The sequence below is a fragment of the Stegostoma tigrinum genome, unplaced genomic scaffold (genome assembly GCF_030684315.1).
Source record: "Stegostoma tigrinum isolate sSteTig4 unplaced genomic scaffold, sSteTig4.hap1 scaffold_243, whole genome shotgun sequence".
Classification (NCBI taxonomy): domain Eukaryota; kingdom Metazoa; phylum Chordata; class Chondrichthyes; order Orectolobiformes; family Stegostomatidae; genus Stegostoma; species Stegostoma tigrinum.
In genome coordinates, this window is record NW_026728176.1 from 104,635 (window position 1) to 130,699 (window position 26,065).

A 26,065-nucleotide genomic window follows, 5' to 3' on the forward strand; every position below is an offset into this window, starting at 1 on the left:
ACGCTTGCCTTCATTGATCAGACCATTGAGTTCTCGGAGTTGGTAGGTGGTCACTTTTTGAGTATTGTTCCGATTGCCTTGCTATAGGAAGGATGTGATTAAATTGGAGAGGGTTCGGGAAACATAGCAGGATGTTGTTGGGACTGGAGAATTTGAGCTGTAATGATACGCTGGATAGGCTGTGACCTTTGTCACTAGAGCTTTAGGAGGTTGATGGGTGACATTATACAGGTTTATAAAATTATGAGGGGTACCGATAAGATGAATAGCAAAGGTCTTTTCTCTAGGGTAGGGGAGTTCGAAACTAGAGCACACATTTTTAAAATAAATGGAGAAAGATTTAAACGTGACCTGAAGGGCAACTTTTTTACACAGAGGGTAGTTTGCTTGTGGAATGAACTGCCAGAGGAATTGGTAGATGCAGGTACAGTTCTACTCCGTTGCTGTAGGATTCTATGACTCTGGTGTCAATTGACAATATAGCTGTCCCCAGGTTGAAGTGCCTCATTAGTTCTAGGATTCCTGCCAACTCGATAATATGAAGCAGAAGGTGAGAACTTTGGAAACAGCTTCAGGTATAAATTGTTTGCTTAAAGTAAGAACTATGTATGTATATTTTGTGATGGCATCCAAGCATGCTCTTCTGTTAAAATCCTATTGGCAACATCATTGCAAAACACAAAACACTACCTGTATTCTTGTTCTAAATGCCACCCTTTGATGCCATTTGGTGTTGAGATCGTGAACCAATCCCTTAATGAATTCCCTCCAATTGCATATTGCCTGAAATAGAAAGAAACAGGCCCAGGAGCCTGAGAAAGAGAAAATTAGAATGAACATGTTATTCTCCCTATTGCCAAGATATTCTCAGTTCCTGTGAAAAAGTGAATTTTTACAATTGCCTGAGTAGAAATTTATTCTGACCCATTGTATCAGTTCAGTAATCTTCAAAATAAACAATCATGAAGCTGCAATATTAGCAGGACCATTTAATAATATTTGGTCAGGCTTGCCTTGAAGAGATTGTGTTATCTATAAAATCAGGAGCGAGTTTATATGGTAACGAAATTACCTAATGGCCTGACCTTTAACAGTGCGCAGCTACCGACAGCACGTGACAGTATTGTTTATAAATATTTGTATTTTTTTGCTCCAAATACTAGCTTGTAGAATTTAGATGAAAGCAAGTATTATTTTGGAGTCTTTGAGCAAGTTATGTAGAAACTGCTGATTATTACAGAAATCATCAAAAAGGTGTAAATTGCTGGGAGGGAGAAGAGCTGTTACATTTATCAGTTGTCACGTTGACATATTCCATTGTAGTAGGTAAGTCCGTGTCTTCTGTGATTTATTTCTTGGAATTGCAAGTATTTATCTTTCAGAACTGCAAATGAAATTGCCACCAGCAATTTTTTTTTGGTGATCAACTTCGCCTCCATTATCCTGCATCACAATCAAATTCTAATATTTCTGAACTGAGGAATCATAGAATTTGACAGTATAGAAGGTGGCCATTTGTCCCAGCCTGTCTGTACTGGCTCCTGAAAGAGCTACCTTGCTTTGTCTCTGTTGGCCTCTAAATTCAGCACTTTCGAATATATATCTCAGGAAGGGTCACCGGACCTGAGATGTTAATTCCAATTTCTCTTCACAGATGCTGTCAGGCCTGTTGATCTTTTCTAGCAACTTTGTCAAGTTTTTGTCAAGTAAAGAGATTTAGATTCTCCCTTACTGGAGATTGTCATTGCCTGACATTTTTTTGTAATGCATAATTCTTACCACTTGTCAGCCCTAGCCTGAACTTTGCCCAGGCCTTGCTGCATATGGACATGGACTGCAGTAATCAGTGCCTATACCCACTTCTGACTTTGTGAAGGAGTTACGTTCATTGATAAAGCAGCTGAAGCTGGTCAGACTGAGGAACTTTGCAGCGATGACCTGGTACTGAGCTGATTGATCTCCAGCAACCACAACCATCCTGCCTTTTGCTGTCTATATCTTCAAGACCATTTCCCACCTGATTCCCATGGACTTCGGTTTTCGGAAGGCTTCTTGATGTCAAGGTGAGTTACTTTTCTCTCAGCCTTGGAAAACCATTCTTTTGTCTGTGTTTGGACCAAAATTGTATGAAAGTTAGAAGCTACGTTGGCCCTGATGGATCCCAAAATGAGCAACAATGAGCCAGTTATTGCCCAGTTTCGGGTCCAGTTCTGAGGAACAGTCACTGGACCTGAAATGTTAGCTCTGATTAATTTCAGTCACACACAGTTAGAGAAACTACGCTGTTCCAATCATAACATTAATTTATATAACCAAGCGCAACCTTGACTCGTACAATGAGTTAAAATTCTGGACTCGACCTCCAGTTACCCGGGCCATTCAGTACTAATCTCGGTCTTTTGACAGTGAACACTTTGTGGAGCTGTTTTATTAATTGTGTGGTGCTGTCATATGAACAGGAGCTGCCAGAGTTCGGCTTCTAATTAGCTCTTGTGTAATACAGATGATTTCAGTCAAGTTTTCATTATGTTCAAGGAGATATAGTGAGTTGACTGACTTTTATGAAGAGCTGTGCAATTTTTACAGCCATGTGTGTTTCTGCTGAAAGCAATATCTTTTGATGAATTGTATTGCGTGTGTCAAAAATGTGAAAAGATTTAGTTCAGCACACAGTGTGATTCTGAGTTGAGTGGCTTAAAAATATTTACAGATTTGTGACCAACATGCTCAGTGAATTCTTTGTCCAGGGAAAGCTTTATAAATCTCAGTATTCGTAACATAATCTCAACTATGTAATTTATACCCATTTTCCTGGGTTATGCTCTATCTTTCATTCAAATTACTTGATAATCCATTACATGGATAATTCAAGATAACAAAGTGTGAAGCTGGATGAGCAGAGCAGGCCAAGCAGCATCTCAGGAGCACAAAAGCTGACGTTTCGGGCCCAGACCCTTCTTCAGAGAGGGGGATGGGGTGAGGGTTCTGAAATAAATAGGGAGAGAGGGGGAGGCGGACTGAAGATGGAGAGAAAAGATGATAGGTGGAGAGGAGAGTATAGGTGGGGAGGTAGGGAGGGGGTAGGTCAGTCCAGAGAAGACGGAGAGGTCGAGAAGGCGGGATGCGGTAGTAGGTCGGAAATGGAGGTGCTGCTTGACGTGGGAGGAAGGGATGGGTGAGAGGAAGAACGGGTTAGGGAAGCGGAGACAAGTTGGGCTGGTTTTGGGATGCACTGTGGAGAGGGGAAGAACTGGGCTGGTTTTGGGATGCATTGGGAGAAGGGGAGATTTTGAAGCTTGCGAAGTCCACATTGATACCATTGGGCAGCAGGGTTCCCAAGCGGAATATGAGTTGCTGTTCCTGCAACCTTCAGGTGGCATCATTGTGGCACTGCAGGAGGCCCATGATGGACATGTCATCTAAAGAATGGGAGGGGGAGTGGAAATGGTTTGCGAATGGGAGGTGCAGTTGTTTATTCCGAACCGAGCGGAGGTGTTCTGCAAAGCGGTCCCCAAGCCTCCGCTTGGTTCCCCAATGTAGAGGAAGCCACACCGGGTACAATGGATACAGTATACCACGTCGGCAGATGTGCAGGTGAACATCTGCTAAATATGGAAGGTCATCTTGGGGCCTGGGATGGGGGTGAGGGAGGAGGTATGGGGGCAAGTGTAGCACTTCGTGCGGTTGCAGGGGAAGGTGCCGGGTGTGGTGGGGTTGGAGGGACTGTGGAGCGGACAAGGGAGTCACGGAGAGAGTGGTCTCTCCAGAAGGCAGACAAGGGTGGGGATGGAAAAACGGCTTGGGTGCTGGGGTCGGATTGTAGATGGCGGAAGTGTCGGAGGATGATGCGTTGTATCCGGAGGTTGGTGGGGTGGTGTGTGAGAACGAGGGGGATCCTCTTGTGGCGGGGGCGGGGTGTGAGGGACGTGTTGCAGGAATGCAGGCGATGCGGTCAAGGGCGTTCTCGACCACTGCGGGGGGAACGTTGCGGTCCTTGAAGAACGTGCACATCTGGGGTGTGCGGGAGTGGAATGCCTCATCCTGGGAGCAGATGCAGCGGAGGTGGAGGAATTGGGAACAGGGGATAGAATTTTTGCAGGAGGGTGGGTGGGAGGAGGTGTATTCTAGGGAGCTGTGGGAGTCGGTGGGCTTGAAATGGACATCAGTTTCTAGCTGGTTACCTGAGATGGAGACTGAGAGGTCCAGCAAGGTGAGGGATGTGTTGGAGATGGCCCAGGTGAACTTGAGGTTGGGGTGGAAGGTGTTGGTGAAGTGGATGAACTGTTCGAGCTGCTCTGGGGAGCAAGTGGCGGCGCCGATACAATCATCAATGTAACAGAGGAAGAGGTGGGGTTTGGGGCCTGTGTAGGTGCGGACGAGGGACTGTTCCATGTCACCTACAAAGAGGCAGGCATAGCTTGAGCCCATGCGGGTACCCATGGCCACCTCCTTTGTCTGTACGAAGTCGGAGGAATCGAAAGAGAAGTTGTTGAGGGTGAGGACGAGTTTGGCTAGGCGGATGAGGCTGTCAGTGGAGGGGGACTGGTCAGGCCTGCGGGACAGGAAGAAGTGGAGGGCTTTGAGGCCATCTGCATGCGGAATACAGGTGTGTAGGGACTGGACGTCCATGGTGAAAATGAGGTGTTGGGGGCCAGGGGATTGGAAGTTCTGGAGGAGGTGGAGGGCGTGGGTGGTGTCACGGACGTAGGTGGGGAGTTCCTGGACCAAGGGGGAGAAAATGGAGTCCAGATAGGTGTAGATGAGTTCGGTGGGGCAGGAACAGGCTGAGACAATGGGTCGACCCAGGCAGGCAGGCTTGTGGATTTTGGGCAGGGCAGGCAGGTTTTTAACACAGCACAGGAGATTTGTTGAAACAGTATCTAATGGTAATTAGATTAAATCCTTTTCTTTATTCACTGCTCACTTTGGGAGTCATTCTGAGCTATTTCCCAGAAATGGTCATGTTAGGCAATCGAATTTGAATTTCTCAACCAATATCTTTAACCAAAGTTATTGATATTATGAACTACCTATTATGCTTATGAATTGGTTATTGTCTCATAGAGGCCTCTAGCTCAGGAAAGGAACCTTTGGCACTGTGCCTGTGAAAAACAGCCACCTAACTATTCTAATTCCATTTTACGGCATTTGTACCATTTGCCTTGTATGCCTTGGCATAGCAAGTATCCCCTTTTATTTCGTAAATCTTACGAGGGTTTCTGCCTCAGCCACCCTTACTGGCAGTGAGTTCCAGATTCCTACACCCTCTTGGTAAAAACATTTTTCCTCTCATTCCTTCTGAATCTCTTGCCCCTTACCTTAAATCTACGTGACCAGTCATTGATCCCTGCACCAAAGCGAAAAGTTTCTTTCTGTTTATGCCTCTCATAATTTTATACATTTCAATCATATTCTCCCTTCATCTGTTCTGTTGTATGGAAAACAACTTTAGACTGTTCATTCTTCCTTCATTTCAAAAACTCTTCACCTTGGACAGCATCCTGATAAATCTCCCCTGCACCTTCTCCAGTGCAGTGACATCCCCACCAACCCTTCACTGTGGATTCCAGACCTGTGCCCATTACGCTAGCTGTGTCCTAAACAATGTTTTGCAGAGTTCCAGCATAACCACCCTACTCTTAAACTCAATGCCTTAGTTAGTAAAGGTAAGTGTCCCTTATGCCTTCTTCATTACTTTATCTACCCGACCTGATACCTTAAGGGACTGGTGTACATGTATATCAAAATCCCTGGGATCCTCAGTGCTTCCACCTTTCATCATATATTCCTATTCCTTATTTGTCCTGCTGAAGTGCATTCTCTCACGTGTATCCAGATTGAATTCCATTTGCTGCTGATTAGCCTATCTATATTCTCCTGTAATCTAAAGCTAACCTCCTCATGAATGACTACTCCACCAATTTTCGCACCATCTGCAAACTAACTGATCCGCCTTGCTATGTAGATATCTAAATCGTTTATAAATAACACAAACAGCAATAAGTCCAACATTGATCCCTGCGCTGAACACAGAATTCCAATCACCAAAACACCAAGCAATCATCAACCTCTGTGCTTTGACATTCGACCAATTCTGGATCCGAGTAGCCAAATTTCGTCAGATCCCTTGGGCTATTCACTATTAGTCTCCCATGTGGGACATTGACAAAAGCCTTGCTGAAGTCCAAGTAGATTATGTCAAATGTAATCCCCTCTTGTACACACCTGGTTACTTCTTCAAAAAATGCAATCAAGTTATTCAGACATGGCCTCCCCTCAATAAAACCGTGACTGCCCTGCCTTTCCAAGTGTGGATTGATTCTGTCCCACAGAATTGCTTCCAGTAGTTTCCTCACCTGAGGTGAGACTTACTATTGTGTATCTTTATTTCAATATACAATTTTTATTCACTTTTGCGATATGGACATCACTGCCTGTCTTGAGTTGCCCTTGAGAAAGTGGTGGTGAGTTGCTTTCTTAACCCGCTGCATGCCATGTGATATAGCTACTCTCGCGATGACATTAGGGAGGGAATTCCAGGATTTTGACTTGTTTTAAGCATTTATATGTACTTTATCATGAAATGCTGACAAGGTCGACAAGGAAATATAAGGATTCAAAAAGATTTATGGTCCTCATGAAGAAATAGTTAGGACTGGTAGACAGACCCTCAATAATTTGCCCAGAACTGCGTGCTGTGTGTTTGTTGTCGGCCTTTTTCTAAAGCAGTTGATTCAAACAGTCTGATTGTAAAATTCTTTTCTGTACAAATGTTTGCTTTAAAATAAATAGAAGTAAAGAGAAGAATCCGTCTAGAATTAGATTTGATTTGTGTGTGGCTTTGAGAGTGATCTTGTCATGAGTATGCTGTGAGATTACCCCAGAGACTCTGATATGCTAAAGTAATAGACTTTTGGAGACTGGCAACAACTGTTCTGCTTCTGTGCCACCACAAAAAATCACATCTGTCTTGTTTAGAAATACTTGGAGGCATCCTGTTGCTGTGCATCTGATTTGAAAACTGTAACATGCAAAAACATACTCTTAGTATTACCCTGAAAGATTCAACATAAAGTAATTTAACAGATTTCTTCTATTGTCTAGAATATCTTCTGAAATATTTGGTTTGAAAATGGGTAAGTCACAAAATTGTATCAGTGATAATGGGAACTGCAGATGCTGCAGAATCCGAGAGTGTGGAGCTGGATGGACACCGAAGGCCAAGCAGCATTTTGACACATCCAGCATTGCCGAAGTGATTACCCACTGCAGTTTAGACACAACTTTCTGAGCAGGCTTGTCATGAAAGACCAATTTAATCATCTAATAAGCTGTATGTTCTGGCTGAAATACTAAAACATGATGAAAATCTTTGCAATTAGACAACTGTTTTACATTTTGCATTATGCATAGAAACGGACAAACAAGAGGGTTGCGTTCTGAGGAGGGGTCACCCGACCCAAAACGTGAACTCTGATTTTTGTTCACAGATGCTGCCAGACCTGCTGAGCTTTGCCAGCAAGTTCTGTTTTTGGTGTCATCTGATTTTCTGATTTTGTTTTGTCATGTTGATTCTTTAGAGCACATGTTTTTGAAGTTGAGCCTTCCCTCAGAAACGTCTCATTTGTTTTCACCAGCCATTTGCTGTGTTTGCCAGCAGCAAAGCCAAAATTTCTTTAATTTATTTCTTGTGAAGCATGCCTTCAGCAACCTGAGTTTACCTTATGGGTATGCTGCGCTTTTCCTCCAGGCTTGGTATTTTTCCCTGTATCCGAGTGCAGTTATCAAGTGCATTCTCATGAGAGCAGTTTAATCATGGCTTTTCTTATTTTGAATTTGCTGTTGTTTTGGGTGTATAGTTTGGCAGTCTGTCGTTTGGTTGTTGCTCTGCTTTGGTTGGAAGGTTAATCTGATTATCTATAGCTGCTGTATTTGAGTTAGTATTTGTTTACCATTGAATCCATTGTACTTCTGAAATTTGACACAAATAGAATATAATTTCACTTTGTGACTTTGCTGTTAACACAGTAAATGGAGGAAAGTATTGGCCAGACAATGCTGAGAGGATGTGGAGAATCTACAAACAATTGTAATAAGGGTTATGAATGTGATAACTCTCGCTGGCGTATGCCAGTTGAATTTCTTGTGTTAAATTGCTAGATTATATTTTGGGGGTATAATTCTGAAAATAATATCTTGCTGTATGGAAAACAATATCCTTGAACACTGGTAGGTCAGTTGGAAGGCAAAGAAACACTGGGATTCCTGAAAGTAGAAGGAGAGAGAAAAATCAAAGCATAAATGAACCTGGTCCAAAGTCCATAATTGCCAGTGATACATCAGAGAATTTGTTGGTTACCTGGCTGCTGATGCACTAAAGCAGTAACACATAATAATGAAGTAACGAAAAACCATTCAAAAATGAGAGGGCATTGAAATAACTGACAGCATTGAATCTGCTCCTGTTGTGATGAAAGTGCCTTATTGATTTGTAACAAAATAGTTCCAGGGCTACATTGTATCAACTCAACGTAAGAGTAGTTTGTCTGTGGGACCTCGGAATAGTAATGATAAAGATCACTCTTGTCTATGGCTCCTGATTTCTACTGGTATGTGCTGTGGCAATCTATCAGTTCAGAGATGAAAAGTGGAGAGCAAGGGAAGGAGATTCAGAAGGTAGTTCGTTCTTTCAATAAAATACTTTCCATTTTGCTTTGTTGAGAATGCAGTCTTGAGTTTTGCAAGTGGCTTTAATAGCAAGTATTTCAGGTGTTGAGGGAGCCAAGGGATTTTATTTGTGAGGTGCTGGTAATTGTTAGGAGGAAATTATATTCTGGGAATATCTTGTGATACAAATTGGAAACAGGTTAACTTTCAAGTAAAGATCCAAAAAGATCTTCTGGTTGCTGGTTCGTTTCTGACTCAAAGGACATGTCTTTAAGGGCGGCATGGTGGTGCAGTGGTTAGCACTGCTGCCTCTTGGCACCAGGGACCCGGGTTTGATTCCAGACTTGGGTGACGGTCTGTGTGGAGTTTGCACATTCTCCCTGTGTCTGTGTGAGTTTTCTCCGGGTGCTCGGTTTACTCCCAACTGTCCAAAGATGTGCGGGTTAGGTGGACTGGCCATGCTAAATTGCCCATCGTGTTCAGGAATGTGTAGATTAGGTGTGTTTTAGGGGGATGGGTCTGGGTGGGATGTTCCAAGGATCCAACTGAACTTTTTGGACCGAAGGGCCTGTCTCCACATTGTAAGGATTCTAAAACTTAAAGTTCGTTACACTTAACCAAGATCGGAGTAAAATACTGGAAATGATTGTGAGGAGTGAATTTCAGGGTCGAACAGCTAATCTAATTAACATTGGCCAACATGTAGGTTTGGAAGGGGGCAGTCTGGCTGACTAACCGCTTTGAACTTTTAGAGGAAATCATGTTCCAGGTAGACTGTGGGAATTCCAAGATGCAGAAATAGGATAAGGTCATTTGGATCTATGAGTCTGCTTCGCAATTCATTTAGATCATTACCTGATTTGACATATATCTAGACTTTAAAAAAGAAACTTCAGCAAAATTCCATGTAACAGAGCTATTGAAGCTCATTGTGGTGGAATGAAAACAAAACACAGGAATGGATTGAAACTGGCTGAAGCGATGAGTTTTCATTTGAGAAGTGGTATCAAGATTGAGACCGGTAAGAGTACTTGCTGGGGTGTCCTAGGATCATGTTAGGATCTTGCCTATTTGTAGTTACCACCACCAACATGGACTCAGGGGTTTAATGTGAACTGGCCAAATTTTCTAACAGTGACAAACTGGTGGAGGGAAGGGCGTGACTAAATCTGAGATCAGATTTTTGAAAAACATGTCTGCCACTTCAATGCACCACCTTGCTCCCTGGCCAACATCTCTGTCTCCGGCTTGCTGCAGTGTTCTAGTGAAGCCCAGTGCAAGCTGGAGGAACAACGCCTCATTTTCTGCTTGGGGACCCTCCAGCCCTCCGGACTCAATATTGAGTCCAATAATTTTTGGGCCTAAACTCTCCCATGTCCCAGCCACCCCCACCCCACACACCAGGCCTTGTTACCATGTAGCCTCCCCCGACACACCCGCTATTGTTAATGACTAACAGTCCCCATTAACAACTATTCACCCTCCCAGCCTGATCAGTAGCAACTCCTAAATCTGTCCAACTGTCTTTCTCTTTGGGCTCTACCCTGTTGATTGCTCCCGACCCCACCCACCTCCCCATTTTCTACCTATACAAACTGACGTTTTCCCAGCCACCATTCAGTTTTTCAAAACTAAAGTGCATGTTTAGGCCTGTACATTGGCATGTAAGTGAACCTGCTTCCATTTTCTCAGCTAATAACTGTATATTTAGAAATCTATTTACATTGGGAGTTGGCCATAAGTTTTCAACTCGGAAATGTTTTTAGATTGCCCAGGGCAGTTAATGTGCAGTTCACTCCAAAGTCAGAGAGTACTGAATTCAATGGATGGAAAGGAAGAGGCTTTCGTACGGAGGGATGATTATACAGTCAAAAGTATCTCATCAAAACAGGTTGGATTTGATGAACATTGTGTCAGATGGCAAAGATAATCAATTTGCTGATTCTCCAAACCTTTTTACTCAATCTGCAGTTGTGGAACTATTTCATTAAGTAAGTGAGATATTGATTTTATTTGCATTATTGTGTGTTTTCAAATGTCAATGCAGTAACCTACTCAAAATTATGGTTCATATCTGGCACTCTGGGTGAAGATGTTCTTATGAGAAACTTTGCAATGTTCTATAGTTGACTAATGCTCTCTAATCTGTAGTAGATTTTAACATAAATATTTATCAATTGGTATATTTTTGGTTTGTTCTTTGCAAAGCCTCTGTCGGAGTTGTGCAAATGTGCTGTTCCCAGAGGGACATTCCGTGCCAGTTGTATTGTAAGCCTTTGTAATGTAGGCCCAAGCAGTGGAGCATTGCTTCATTTGTGTTATTTTTCCAGGATTAATCAAATGTTTTGTATTTGTTGGTTGTTAAATAATAACAGCTTTGCCAAATCTAAAATGTCAGGGAGACGCCAATTATAAATCCTGCGAAGGGAACGAATGACAAATTCCAATTAATTTTAAAATTTTTAACACTGATTCTTACAGGAATATTTTTGTCAGAACAGGAACTGTAAGCGTAGGGGAGTGAAGCCCCAGTAATTGCAAAATAAACTACACAGTCTATGTGTAGAGTTGACAAAGTGTGGAGCTAGATGAACACAACAGGCCAAGCAGCATCTTAGGAGCACAAAAGCTGACGTTTCGGGCCGAGACCATTCATCAGACAAGTTCGGAGGTTGCTGTTTGGCCTGCTGTGTTCATCCAGCTCCACACTTTGTTATCTCGGATTCTCCAGCATCCGCAGTTCCCATTGTCTCTCTCCACACAGCCCAGGTGTAGTTGCCTCTAGTGCATTTTATTGACTGTACAGTTACAAGAATGATTAAACATTTTAGTTCACTGTCATTTGAATAGAATAGAATCCCTACAGTGTGGAAGCAGGCTATTCATTCCATTGAGTTTACACTGACCCTCTGAAGACAATCCCACCTCGATCCACCCGATCCAGGAAACCCTGCATTTCCCATGGCTAACTCAACTAGCCTGGACACTATGAGGTAATTTAGCATGGCCAGTCCTGGACATCTTTGGGTAGTGGAAGGAAACCAAAGCACCTGGCGGAACAAGCAGACTCTACACAGACAGTTGCCTGAGGGTGGAATTGAACCCAGGTTCCTGGTACTGTGAGGCAGCAGTGCTAACCACTGAGCCACCGTGTCACCTCTTTCTCAGCTACATATGAATTTATATCTACAGGTAACTTTAATACTTAAAGGGCTCCTACTCTAACAACTTCAGTAAATTTGGAGCTTTGAAAGAAACAAAATCCTCTTTTGTTGGTCTTAACTTGACCTTTACTGCTACAGCAGGTTAAAGCTCACTCAGTTCTCTTAGCTATCTGAGATCCATTGCACAACGTGGGATTCTCTAATTTTGACTGAATCTTACCTCTGTAGCTTGAAATGTATCCTTAACTGCAATCTATGCAAATGCAGCCTCAAGCCCCGAGTGCCACTAAATGTACCAGTATAGATAAAGGTACTGGGATTTGATTCAGTTGTTTGGGCAGCTGGTTTATGAGCGATGCCAAAAACGTGGGTTCACTTCCGACACTGGCTGAGGTTACCATGAATTTCCCAATGTTTCAACGTCACCCGTAGCTCAGAGGCATGGTGACCTTCAGGTTAAGTTCACCACCAGTAATCTCTTGCCCCATGCTCCTTTGAGTCTATGGTGACTTTACCTTTTATATCTCTTAACAAAAGAAGCTGAGTAGAATGTCGATAACCGAGAAGGCTAGTCAGAAATAACAAAAAAGCTTTTCAGCTCAGTACTGCAATAAATGTCAATGTTACGTTGAGTAAAACATGTAACAAATCTCTGAGTACCTGAAAACTTAGATCTGCTTTTTGTTTCAGTAGAGAGAGTTTTACACTGAAAGCCAGCAGCAGGAGTATGTTGCAATATGCTTTTTGGGTGTATGTTTACTGTTTATTAAATCAGGTTCTGGCTCTTTGCTCATATCTCCAGGACTGAAGTCTTGCCAAAAATGAGGCCTCAGGAAACAGGAGTGTACCTGGCTTCAGAGAACAAGGAGGCTGCAGGATGCTGATTAACATAATAAACAGCAGCTAGGAATAGAAGATTACGGCAGGCATTCAGTGCAGCAGTTGAATAAGAGCTTGAGGGCCTCGTATTAAACTAGGCAGTGCAGTGATCTGTAGTATGAGGTAGAGAAGCACAGTGGAACTGATGGGCACAGATCTCTGAACTCTCAGCCTGTAGCAAAGATGGTAATAAATCTGAGGGACTTTTACATGAACACATTAATTTACAGATCATTGGGAGTGGTCTGGTATTTTGCTGTGGTCTTCCTTGCCCTGGGGACTGAAGTCCCATTTGATGTCACTGTTTGGTTATATGTTTACAATAGACTCCCTTCGAGGATTGGTTTTCTTACCTTTGCGCAGAAAGTCCTTTTTAAAAATTTCTTATGTGACGATCGGTCAGTTATTTTTGACTTCCAAATTGCCAGCGGTTTAGACCAACTGTTTGATTCAGACGGACCCCAAAATTGGGTACGTTAAAGGAAAAACAGCTGGGCTGTTGGAAGAAGCGAGAACTAGCAAAGTCTTTGACTGAACTTTAGGGTGAGAACTGCCTGGGACGAAGAAAGCACAATGGAAGATGGCTGAAAGCCGCAAAAGACTACTGAGCACCCTGGATCTGGGTATCTTTGGACGAGTTCTTTTGAATTGATGGATGTGTGAAACTGCTAATATGTAAACCACAATCTGATGGATTTAGTGTGTAAGAGAAACATGAGGACAGGTTAAAACAGGAGGTAATCTTCTTGAAGATGTAAAACTGCAGCACAACAGCAGTAATGGGACAACCTATTGCAGAAAGATGTCGGCTGTGTCAAGGTGAGACATAATGATGAATGGCCTGAACTTCAGCTTGCAGGAGTTGCTAAGAAAAATTGAACAGGTATAGTAAGAAAAACATGATTTTATCTAATGGCCTAATATTTAGTTCTTCATTCCATGTTATTCACTTTGCGTTTAATTTCTGTTGATGCAGTGGTTAATACCACAGCACACATTCTCTTACATACTTCAATGTGTTGTTGATCCGTTTCTAAGCAGGTTGAAAACTGTGTTAGTGCCACGCATAATGGAATTTTATGAACATACAACAGCAGTAAAAGTCAAAGTACATTTATGTTAAGTTTATAGAGAACTACAAAGTGTGTTCAAATGTTGGGAAAAGTCAGTGGAATAGTTGATTTGTGTTTTAGTTAATTACCAGAGATGCCTGTCACAATTTACAGAGAGCATATCCTGCTGTGGAGTGCCATGTCTTTGTTTAAATTGAGAAATTAAACATGTAATGATTCTCTTATATATTCGAACAGCTGAAAGTAAATACAGTGGTCATTCTTAAATAGACTCTGCTTTAAACCCCATAAACCTATCCAGCTTTTAATTGAGGAGGATAGTTATTCACCAGTTTTAAATACATTGATCGAATACATGTGTGTTCCATTTATCATTGTTCTAATTGTTTTGAAGTAGTATTTACTGTGGAGAAATGCAAGAAACCTGTTCTGGCCATGGTTTCCAGCCAAACAATTGGGGCCACAATTTATGGGAGTTTTCTCAATTTTCTGGAACTTAGTAGCATTTGACCATCGACTGCATGAATTATTCATATGCCTGAGAGTTTGTAATTAGTTTTGCTGACCTTTTACTGTGGCCTAATTTCCACTGCTAATTTAGTGAAAGAAATCCATATAGTATGGATTAACAAGAGTGCCTTATTCACAGCATTGTAAAGTTGGACCAGAGAGTGGATGATGCTTATACGAGCATCCATTTGCTGTCAGGTACCTGGATTGATTGAACTGACATTTCATTTCCTGACCTCCTGCCCTTGGCCTCTCTATGGCAACAATTTTTGAATTAGTAGAATAAGGTCTTGTTATCATGTTAAAAAGGGGAATTGCCAAAGAGGATGTTTTTGGCTTTTATTGCAGTTTCAGGATAAACGAAAAAGATGCTGAATTAATTTTTGAGTGAAATTTGTACCCAAAGGCAGAATGACTGTGAAGTGGGGTTGTATCTGTCTGCAAGAACCAAGCATGTTGTTTTTATGGAATTAACAAATTGATGCATAAACATGGGGGAGGAGTAAGGTGTTACATATCATGGTTATTAGCTGATTAAAGCCTGAGTTCTTGTGCAGGGGTTGTTTCCTTCATGTAGATGCCTGTTGAGCGAGAGAGAGATTTTGTTTATTTGAATTTAATGTCTCTGGAGTTTAACACACTGTGAAAAGCATTTGTGTTGCATTTGCATTGCATTTCATACAGTTTTCACAGTGTGCGAACCATGGCACAGAGCAAAGCAGTAGATCAAATGTATGACTGAATATTACGTTCAAGGTAGAGCTCAGTTCATGCAGCAGTCATAGAATCCTTAGTGTGGAAGCAGACCATTTGCTCCATCGAGTCCACGCCGAACCTCCAAAGAGCAGCCTATCCAGATTTATCCCCCTACATTATGCCTGTCATCCTGCACATCCCACAGCTAATCCACCTTACCTGCATGCCTTAGGACTGTGGGACGAAACCGCAGCACTCAGAGGAAACCCACGCAGACATGGGGAGAACGTGCAAACTCCACACAGACGGCTGCCGAAGTGGGGAATCGAACCCAGGTCCCTGGCGCTGTGAGGCAGCACAACTAACCACTTATCCACGGCACTGCCCACTCAATATTTGGGAAATAAGGGTTGAAGACTAATTGTGTGTTTAAAAATAACCTAATTCTGGCTTAGTAGCTTCTTAAAAGTGCAGTGTTTTTGATAGTAGCAGACCGTTGCTTTAGCTAGCCATTCCTTCCAAGCCTTTCATCAGTTTCTGTTTGATTCTGGAACCAAGAGCCTCCTCTATCTGTTTTCTTTCATTTCGTTCTTCCAATCATTGATGTGTGGATTGCTTTAAGGCAAGTTTTAAGCTCATTATCTGCAGATGCTTGATCCTGAGCAATTTTCTTGACAATCTTATTTTTCACCAGCAGTGGTTTGCTATTCCCTTTCACTTTTAGGGACAGACTGAGGAGGCAGATTCCAGATCTACCTCAGTTGGAATGGGAATCGTGTCCATGCAGTTGGCATTATTCTTGAGGGAATTTGCCCAACCCAATAAATCTCTGATATTTATTTTCCATTAAGGGTCCCTCATGAATCTTTTTCAGAGACATTAAAGCCTCACAACCAGAAATTGCTCCGACAAATCAGCACTTCTTAGAAAAAAGAGAGATAACAAGGTGTAGAGGTGATGAACACAGCAGACCAAGCAGCATCAGAGGAGCAGGAGGGCTGATGTTTTGGGCCTAGACCATTCTTCTGATTGGTTTCGGCCTGAAACATGAGCTTTTCTGCTCCTCTGATGCTGCTTGTCCTGCTGTGTTCATCCAGCTGTACACCTTGTCATCTCAGATTCTCCAGCATCTGCAGTTCCTACTGTCTCTGAAACTCATTGTAAGAATCAACCTTGATTTCTTGCTTTGGGATCCATCCATTAATTCACATCTTTCCTGTAAGATGGAATGAGGAACGAAATACTTTATACCAGATGCAAAATCTAGTGTGGCAGACGAAATTCAGCATGTGTCGTGAGAACTGACACAGAAACAAGGTAGAATAAATGTTATAATTTAAATGGCTGCACAGAAATAAAGACACACATACTCAACAGTTCTCATACACCGACTCGAAAGTCTCTGTAGGTGGCAGGGTTAGACTATTAGAAGCACAGTCTGTAGCAAGTTCCATTAAGGAATTTATTTACACAAAGCTGAAAAAAGTGTAGAGTTGTAGAGAAGGGAAAATGGAGTGGGGCGAATTGTGGATAATGCTTGCAGGGAACCAAAGTGACAAAGTGAATTGCTTCCTCTCAAGATTTAAGAACCTTGATATAGCCTTGCAAATCCATGTGCAACTTCAATATCTTAAATATAAAGTCACATTTTTACTTAAACATTTTCTCTAGTCACCACTGCAAATATTGAATCGGTGATTTTTAATGGCACTTCAGTCAAAGCCCAAATCGATCTTAGAAATAGGAGTAAGCCATTTATCCCTTGACCCTGCTGAATTTTTCAGTGTTATGGCTGATCTGATTGGGCCTTAACTCCACTTTCCTGCCTGCCTTCCGTAGCCCTCAACTCCAGAACTCTAAAATCTGTTAGGCAACCTGGAATTAGTCAGGAACCTGGCCTCCACTGCGAGCTGGGCCAGAGAATTCCAAACTGATGACTGAGAACATTTTCTTTTCATCCTATTTTACATAGGAGACCCCTTAATTTTAAACAGTATGCCTAGTCCTGGAATCCTTTCGGCATCTACCCCGTTAAGACCTCTCAGAATCTTGGGTTTCAAAAAGACCAGTTCTTATTCTTCTAATCGCCAATGAGTTAAGGCCTAACTTGCTCAGGCTTTCCACGTAGTCGAGTTCTCACCCTAAGAATCAACATAAAGAATGTTCTTTTGAACTGCTTCCAATATAAACATATCCTGAAGGAAGGAGGTCAAAACTATACCCTGCTGTATATTGGGGCAGCTAGAATTCCCACCTTTTTTCAGTTCCCCTTGTAATAGAGGCCAGTGTTCCCTGATCTTTCTAATTGTTTCTTAACATTTTGCGACAAATTATGTAGCACCTAGGTATTACTTGTGTGTGTTTGTTACATTGTGTCTTCACAGGACCCTTGTGGTGCAGTGATAGTGTCCCTGTCTTTAGACCAACAAGTTTAAGTTTCACCTGCTCCAGAGGTGTGTAACAGGTTGATTAGAAAATGTCTATATTGTCTTTTCATCCGGTCAGTGTGAGGACTACCAATATCTAGAACTGGGTCTGATGCCATTTCGCCAAAACCTCTGCCTTGTTATTTCAAATTCTTTTGGTTTGTTGCATGTATGCAGAAGTCTGAAAGTAATAATGCTGCCACTTTTTCACCTTACTCCTAATTGTGGTGGTGTCTTGTTTGCCCTTCTTGATAGATATTTGGAGAAAGCTTGTTGTTTTTTATATTTTCTGCCAAATGACTCTCATGTCTCCTCTTTGTGTTGACTTGATTTTATAGTGCCACCCATGGTGGTTCCTGCCTGTGCCTTTCAGAGTGTTGTAGGGATTTTCTTGCTTCCATTCTTGTGTGACCACTTTTCCACACATTCTGTTTTATTTTCTTCTCTGAGCGTAACCTGACGGCATAGAGTTTTACATGGCTATCAATGTTCGGATTGCTGTCCTGACTCTGGCCGCCTTTGGGTCTTGCAAGCGTAGGCTGATTGAGCGTGAGCACAAGCCTATTGTGAATGGCTGAAAGAACATGTTTAATTTGATCAGCTACTTGTTAGCAGACATTTTGTTTCACATGGCATTAGATGTGATTCTGTGATTGGGGCATTGCTTACCAAAGAATCCGAAGTGTGTGTCAGTAGCTGCACTAAAAAACAATTTAATTGGTTAATCTTGTAATGTATCTTATTCGTTCGAGCTAGATGCGACCTAGTTACATTCACAGGTGCTTTCTCCTGAACCAAGTGATTTGTCCAATTTCTGCACTTTTTTAAAATTACCCAATAGCGCGGTAACACTTGGACTAGTTCGAGTCAACTTGTCAATCGATCAGCCCTTTTCTTCTGTGCTATAAATTATGATCCTTTGAAACTTAGCATTCTTGCATTTGTCCTGATGAGTGCAAAGTGGAAAGCTGTGGCAAATTGTGTCTGTTTTTGGCAGTATTCTATATGCTGAAAACGCAAGAGATGATAACTTAATGAAAGGGCTGTTCCTTCACTGTTGCTGGGCCAAAAACCTGGGATTCCCTCCCAAATAGCATTGTGGGTCAACCCATAGCAGGAGGAATGCAATGGTTTAAGAAGATAGCTCACCACCCCCTTCTCAAGGGAAACTAGGGATAGGCAAGAAATGCTGGCCAGCCAGTGACGCCCACATCCCACAAATGAATAAAAAAATGAAGGATCAACATATTTTTTCTTGCTGATTAATCTGCTGTACATCTCCACTATTTCCTGGATTTATATATACAAAATATCTGACTTTTTTGGGGGCAAATATGTTGAAACTTTCTTTGGTAATGTTATTCAAGAGTCAGCCTAATACAGATTAAGCTATCAATCTTAAACCTTGTTAAACTCGACAGAAATGAAAACTCTACTTTCCATTTATAGAGTTTATGCCACTATGACAATTTGTTGTCCCTAAATCTTGTAGATAATAAAGAATTACCAACCCATTCTATAATAGTCATTGTTTGGTTTGTCAAAGGCCAAAGGTCCCAAATCTGATTGAATCAACAACTGGATAGGCCTGTTCAGGTTGCCTTAGTAGATCTTTAATTGATTCTGTCTGAAATATTTGATTGCACTGCAAGTATATTACATGAAGGCAAAACAGTAATGTTGTTAACTTGTTGAATCCAACATTTTTTTGTCCAGTCCTTCAAAGACAGTTTCCCTGTTTAGCCCTTAATAAACATCACAAACAGAGAGATATAGCTGGGACTTTTTGGCCATGTGTTCTGGTAGTCCATGATGGCCTGGATTTACTGTAAAAATATCAGTGAAGCTAACAGTGGGCTAAATATTCCCAGCCTTTCTGGATGATGTGGGCAGTGCTGGATCAGTTGGAAAAACTATGACAAGATTAGAAAGAAATACTTGGCTTTGAGAAAAAAAATCCAGTTTTCCATCAAAGGTTTCAACGGTGAGAGATGAGTTTCACTAGTGTGCAACAAAAGGCCTTTGTGCGAGTATTTAGGTCTCATGAGTATCTCACCTCACCTTGAAGTGAGGAATTAGACAGTGACAATTACTGACATGAAAGTCAGAGTGGATATTTGCCAGCTGTTGCAACTGCTTCTCTCGCCTCTATCTTGGCCAGCAATTGTCAACATCGCAGGGTTTGCTCTCGGGGAAGTGACTGCTGGCACCCGCGTGACGACAGAGTTTGGCTTTGGACAAACCTCCTACTGATATGCCTTCGACCTGCCTGGATTCACTACCAAATATTAGGTCCAGAACTGTGCACACCCCGCCCCCCCCTCCCCCCTCCCCCGCCCCCGAATGCAATGCAACTCAAGTATTTTGCTCCCTTCCTACCTTGCAAACTTAAACTATTCCAGTGAGTGGTTGGGTAGTTAAAGTCCCCTATTACGGCCTTATTATTCTTACCCTTGTCTGAAATTTAATTATATTTCAATCCTGCATCTCTCAGACTGTTCAGGAGCACACAACAGTAAGCTTGCCCTTTTTATGTTTGTTGCCTCCTTCCATATAACTTTGCTTTGTGATCCTTCCAAGTTATAATCCTTCTTCATTGATTCCTTGTTCAATATTGTGACCCACCTTCTTTACATGGCCCACTCTTCTGTCTGTTCTGCTCTCTATCTGGTCTGAATACCCGAAAACGACAAGTGATGAGCTGCCAATCATGCCCATCTTTCAACCACGCCTCAGTTTTAGCTATGATATAATACTCCCACATGCCTGTCTGTACACTCAGCTCATCCGTCTTATTCTATACACTGCCCACATTAATGAAATACATTCTATTTAACCATATCAAACTCACTTCTGTCTTACATGCCATTTGGTTCCTCACCCTTCCAGACTTAATCACTCACTCGCTGACTCACACATTTTAACTTAGAATTCATCTCAAAATCTATCCCCTCTGAACTACTTGTCAGGATCCACCCTCCTTCCTTCAAATGACTAATATATGTTGTAAACAGTTGTAGTCCCACCGCCGATTCCTGTAGAACCCCACTGGTCATGGGTCACCAAACTGAAAAAGAACCCTTTATCTCCAATTGCTGTTTCTTGCCTATGAACCAATCTGTATCCATGCTAATATGCTACCTCCAACACCGTGGGCTCTCATGTTATGACTTAACCTTTTGTCAAAATACAAAGCCCAAAGACAACACATCTATAGAACATCGAACATTACCGCACAGAACAGGCCCTTCGGCCCTCAATGTTGTGCCGACCTGTCGTACCAATCTGAAGCCCATCTAACCTACTCTATTCCATGTATGTTCATATGCTTGCCCAATGACGACTTAAATGTACTTGAAGTTGGCGAATGTACTACCGCTGCAGGCAATGCGTTCCATACCCTTACTACTCTCTGAGTGAAGAAACTACCTCTGACAACTGTCCTATATCTTTCACCCCTCAATTTAAAGCTATGCCCGCTCGTGCTCGCCGTCACCATCCTAGGAAAAAGGCTCTCCCTGTCCACCCTATCTAACCCTCTGATTATCCTATATGTTTCAATTAAGTCACCTCTCAACCTTCTTCTCTCGAATGAAAGCAGCCTCAATTCCCTCAGCCTTTCCTCATAAGACCTTCCCTCAATACCAGGCAACATCCTAGTAAATCTCCTCTGCACCCTTTCCAAAGCTTCCACATTCTTCTTATAATGCGGTGACCAAAACTGTATACAGTACTCCAAGTGCGGCCGCACCAGAGTTTTGTACAGCTTCACCATAACCTCTTGGTTCCAGAACTCGATTCCTCTACTAATAAAAGCTAAAACGCTGTATGCCTTCTGAACAGCCCTGTCAACCTGAGTGGCAACTTTCAAGGATCTGTGGACATGGACACCGAGATCTCTCTGCTGAGAGTATTAGCGGTCCTCTGGCACCTTAGCTGTGGCCAGAAATGACTTGAAAATCTTTGCCAGGACCTCTGATATCTCCTTTCCTGCTTCATAAAGTCATGCAGTACAGAAACACGCTCACTTAATCAACATCAATGCCAACTAACAAACATCAAACTACTAATCCCATTTACCTGCACTGAGTCATTACCGACCATACGCCGGCCCTTTAAATGCTCATCTGTTGCTTCTTTAATATTGCAAGCGTACCTGCCTTCTCCACCTTGCCAGGCAGCATATTACATGTTTGTATCACTTTTGGTGAAAACACTTGCCTCAGATCCCCTCTAAATAGCTGACAGTTCACCTGAAATCTATGCCCTCTGACTTAAACTCATTTACTGGTTCTCACAATCAATCTATGCCTCTCATAATTTTGTATACGTCGATCAGCCTCCTCTGCTGCATGGAAAACGCACTTAGCCTATCAGTTTCTCCTGATAAAACTTGCATTCAATCACAAAACAACACCCTGAAACATATACTGTCAACAAACCTGGCCAACACCTCTGTCTCCGGCTTGCTACAGTGTTCCACTGAAGCCCAGCGCAAGCAGAAAGAACAGCACCTCATTTTCCACTTGAGGACCTGACAGCCCTCCAGACTCAATATTGAGGTCTGTAATTTTAGGGCCTAAACTCTCCCATATCCCAGCTCCCGCTACCCCACACACCAGGCTTTGTTACCACGCAGCCTGCCACGACACATTCCCTGTTGTTAGTGACGAACAGTCCCCATTCACAACTGTTCACCCTCCCAGCCTGATTGTTTGCAACTCCTTTATCTGTCCACCTGTCTTTCTCTCTCTTTGGGCTCTATCCTATTGTTTACTCCCTACACTACCCTCCTCCCTATTTTCTGCATAGAAACCGATGTTTTCCCAGCCACCATCAGTTCTGGGGAAGGGTCACCGGACTGGAAACCTAAACTCTGTTTTCTCCTCCAACATATGCTGCCACGCCTGCTGAGCTTTTCCAGCAACGTTGTTTTTGTTCGTCATTTACAGCATATGCAGTTCTTTCGGTTTTTATCAACAAACCTGTCAGACTCACCAATGCTTTGAAATGCTCCCACTTGTTGCTCAAGACCCTGGGCTCCAGTTGCTCCAATAAGAGGCACCTGCTGTACACATGGTCATGCAGACCAGCAGGAGCACTCAGCATTTGACATGTAGTGTAGGATGCACCAATCATGGGTCAGAGCTTAATTCCAGGCAGACCTTAACTGAACAGAACACTGATCTTTGCTTTTAATTTATTCATCCGCCTGCTCAATTGGAGGGAACACAAACCAGTGTTCCCACTCAGGTCTCTGCTCGTATGCATGCTTTTCAGTGAGAGCCTTATCTCACCCGCTCCTCTCAATAACATTCTCTGACCGTCACTGGGCCACCACCGGCTCGACTCAGTAAAACTGACTGACTGTGTCACAGGGCCCTCACCCGCTCCTCTCGGTAACACTGACTGACTGTGTCACAGGGCCCTCACCCACTCCTCTCAGTAACACTGCCTGTCACAGGGCCCTCACCCGCTCCTCTCGGTAACACTGACTGACTGTGTCACAGGGCCCTCACCCTCTCCTCTCAATAGCACTGCCTGTCACAGGGCCCTCACCCGCTCCTCTGTTGCATTGACTGACTGTCACAGGGCCCTCACCCGCTTCTTTCAGTAACACTGCCTGTCACAGGGCTCTCACCCGCTCCTCTCAGTAACAGTGACTGACTGTCACAGGGCTCTCACCCCCTCCTCTCAGTAACACTGCCTGTCACAGGGCCCTCACCCGCTCCTCTGTTGCATTGACTGACTGTCACAGGGCCCTCACCCGCGCCTCTCAGTAACATTGACTGCCTGTCACAGGGCCTTCACTCCCTACTTTCAGTAACACTGCCTGTCACAGGGCCCTCACCCGCTCCTCTCGGTAACACTGACTGACTGTCACAGGGCTCTCACCCGCTCCTCTCAGTAACACTGCCTGTCACAGGGACCTCACCCACTCCTCTCGGTAACACTGACTGACTGTCACAGGGCTCTTACCCCCTCCTCTCAGTAACACTGCCTGTCACAGGGCTCTCACCCGCTCCTCTCAGTAACAGTGACTGACTGGACAGGGCCCTCACTCCCTACTTTCAGTAACACTGCCTGTCACAAGGACCTCACCCGCTGCTCTTGGTAACACTGACTGACTGTCACAGGGCTCTCACCCGCTCCTCTCAGTAACAGTGACTGACTGGACAGGGCCCTCACTCCCTACTTTCAGTCACACTGCCTGTCACAGGGCCTTCACCCGCTCCTCTCGGTAACACTGACTGACTGTCACAGGGCTCTTACCCTCTCCTCTCAGTAACACTGCCTGTCACAGGGCCCTCACCCGCTCCTCTCGGTAACACTGACTGACTGTCACAGTGCTCTCACCCGCTCCTCTCAGTAACAGTGACTGACTGGACAGGGCACTCACTCCCTACTTTCAGTCACACTGCCTGTCACAGGGACCTCACCCACTCCTCTCGGTAACACAGACTGACTGTCACAGGGCTCTCACCCCCTCCTCTCAGTAACACTGCCTGTCACAGGGACCTCACCCGCTCCTCTTGGTAACACTGACTGACTGTCACAGGGCTCTCACCCGCTCCTCTCAGTAACAGTGACTGACTGGACAGGGCCCTCACTCCCTACTTTCAGTAACACTGCCTGTCACAGGGCCCTCACCCGCTCCTCTCGGTAACACAGACTGACTGTCACAGGGCTCTCACCCCCTCCTCTCAGTAACACTGCCTGTCACAGGGCCCTCACCCGCTCCTTTCAGTAACATTGACTGACTGGACAGGGCCCTCATGCCCTCCTCTCGGTCACACTGACTGACTGTCACAGTGCCCTCATCCGCTCCTCTCAATTACACTGCCCATCACAGTGCCCTCACCCGCTCCTCTCAGTAACACTGCCAGTCACAGGGCGCTCACCCATTCCTCTCAGTAACACTGCCCATCACAGGGACCTTACCCGCTCTTCTCAGTAACACTGCCCGTCACAGGGCGCTCACCTGCTCCTCTCAGTAACACTGCCCATCACGGGGCCCTCACCTGCTCCTCTCAGTAACACTGCCCGTCACAGGGCGCTCACCTGCTCCTCTCAGTAACACTGCCCATCACAGGCCCCTCACCTGCTCCTCTCAGTAACCCTGCCCGTCACAGGGCGCTCACCTGCTCCTCTCAGTCACACTGCCCATCACAGGGCCCTCACCCGTTCCTCTCAGTAACACTGCCCATCACAGGGTCCTTACCCGCTCCTCTCAGTAACACTGCCCATCACAGGGCCCTCACCTGCTCCTCTCAGTAACACTGCCCGTCACAGGGTGCTCACCTGCTCCTCTCAGTAACACTGCCCATCACAGGGCCCTCACCCGTTCCTCTCAGTAACACTGCCCATCACAGGGACCTTACCCGCTCCTCTCAGTAACACTGCCCGTCACAGGGCCCTCACCTGCTCCTCTCAGTAACACTGCCCGTCACAGGGTGCTCACCTGCTCCTCTCAGTAACACTGCCCATCACAGGGCCCTCACCCGTTCCTCTCAGTAACACTGCCCATCACAGGGACCTTACCCGCTCCTCTCAGTAACAGTGACTGACTGTCACAGGGCTCTCACCCACTCCTCTCAGTAACACTGCCCATCACAGGGCCCTCAACCGCCGCTCTCAGTAACACTGACTGACTACCTCAGGGCCCTCACCCGCTCCTCTCAGAATCACTGACTGACTGTCACAGGCCTCTCACTCCCTCCTCCCGGTAACACTGATTGCCCGTCACAGAGCTCTCATCCGCTGCTCTGAGTAACACTGGCTGACTGTCACAGTGCCCTTAACTTGCCCACTTATCTGAATTAGAGACAATATCAATGTGGTTGCTTTATGAAGTACAAATACTGTGAGAAATTAATGTCATAATCAAAGTGAACTTGATCAGTAAGAGATTGTGATAGACTGTCTTTATTTATTTCATAGAAGGATGTTATTACTGATTTTATGACCTGAAGTCACAGCCGTATTAAATCAGCTTCCCTGCCTCTGTTCGTAACACATTGATATGAAGTATTTGGTGACGTTCAAAATTGATCCCAATGTTTCCTAATCAGATTTTTTGAAAAGTCAGTGCCAGACTTTGTGCATAACAATACCAGACACCAGGTTTATAGCTTAAACAAAAGATTTTACAATTTATTAACAATATGTATCTTTTCAAAGAAAGTTAAGCAAAAAGGTATTCTGATGAATGCCCATGACTTAAACATCATCTTCTTTGATTCTAGCCCCCATTCTAACAAAGACAGAAAGACAGACAAACAGATATAATTAAGGAATATATTAAAGGGAAAAAAATAAATCAAGTGTAACTGGCCAGTTTACTTAACCAGACTGCATGATCTTTAAAACGGAAAGCCCTGTGGATGCTGTAAATCAGGAACAAAAACAAAGCTGCTGGAAAAGCTCAGCGGGTCCAGCAGCATCTGTGAAGGAAACAAAGTAAAATTTCAGATCTGGCGACCCTTCCTCTGGTCAGTTCTGAGGAAGGGTCACCAGATCTGACATCGTACCTCTTTTTTGCCTTCACAGACGTTTCCAGACCTGCTGAGCTTTTCCGGAAATTTTGTTTTTGTCCATCATCTGAAATCTCACAGTCAGATGAGATAGTATCTTCAAGCTAAAATCTGAA

At 43.8% G+C, this 26,065-nt stretch overlaps 1 protein-coding gene across 3 annotated transcripts in view; it reads left to right on the forward strand.

Annotated features, from left to right (window-relative positions):
* Positions 1-26,065, forward strand: part of LOC132208000 (utrophin-like) — a 173,467-nt gene that overhangs the window by 104,552 nt on the left and 42,850 nt on the right. The window contains exon 1 of one of the 3 annotated variants that reach the window (XM_059643769.1): positions 12,765-13,529. The exons of the other annotated variants lie outside the window; for them this stretch is intronic. Within the exon in view, the coding sequence (XP_059499752.1) occupies positions 13,490-13,529 (40 nt within the window). The 5' untranslated portion in view covers positions 12,765-13,489. Of the gene's footprint in view, positions 1-12,764; positions 13,530-26,065 lie in introns of those variants that run through there. 3 annotated transcript variants of the gene reach the window in all.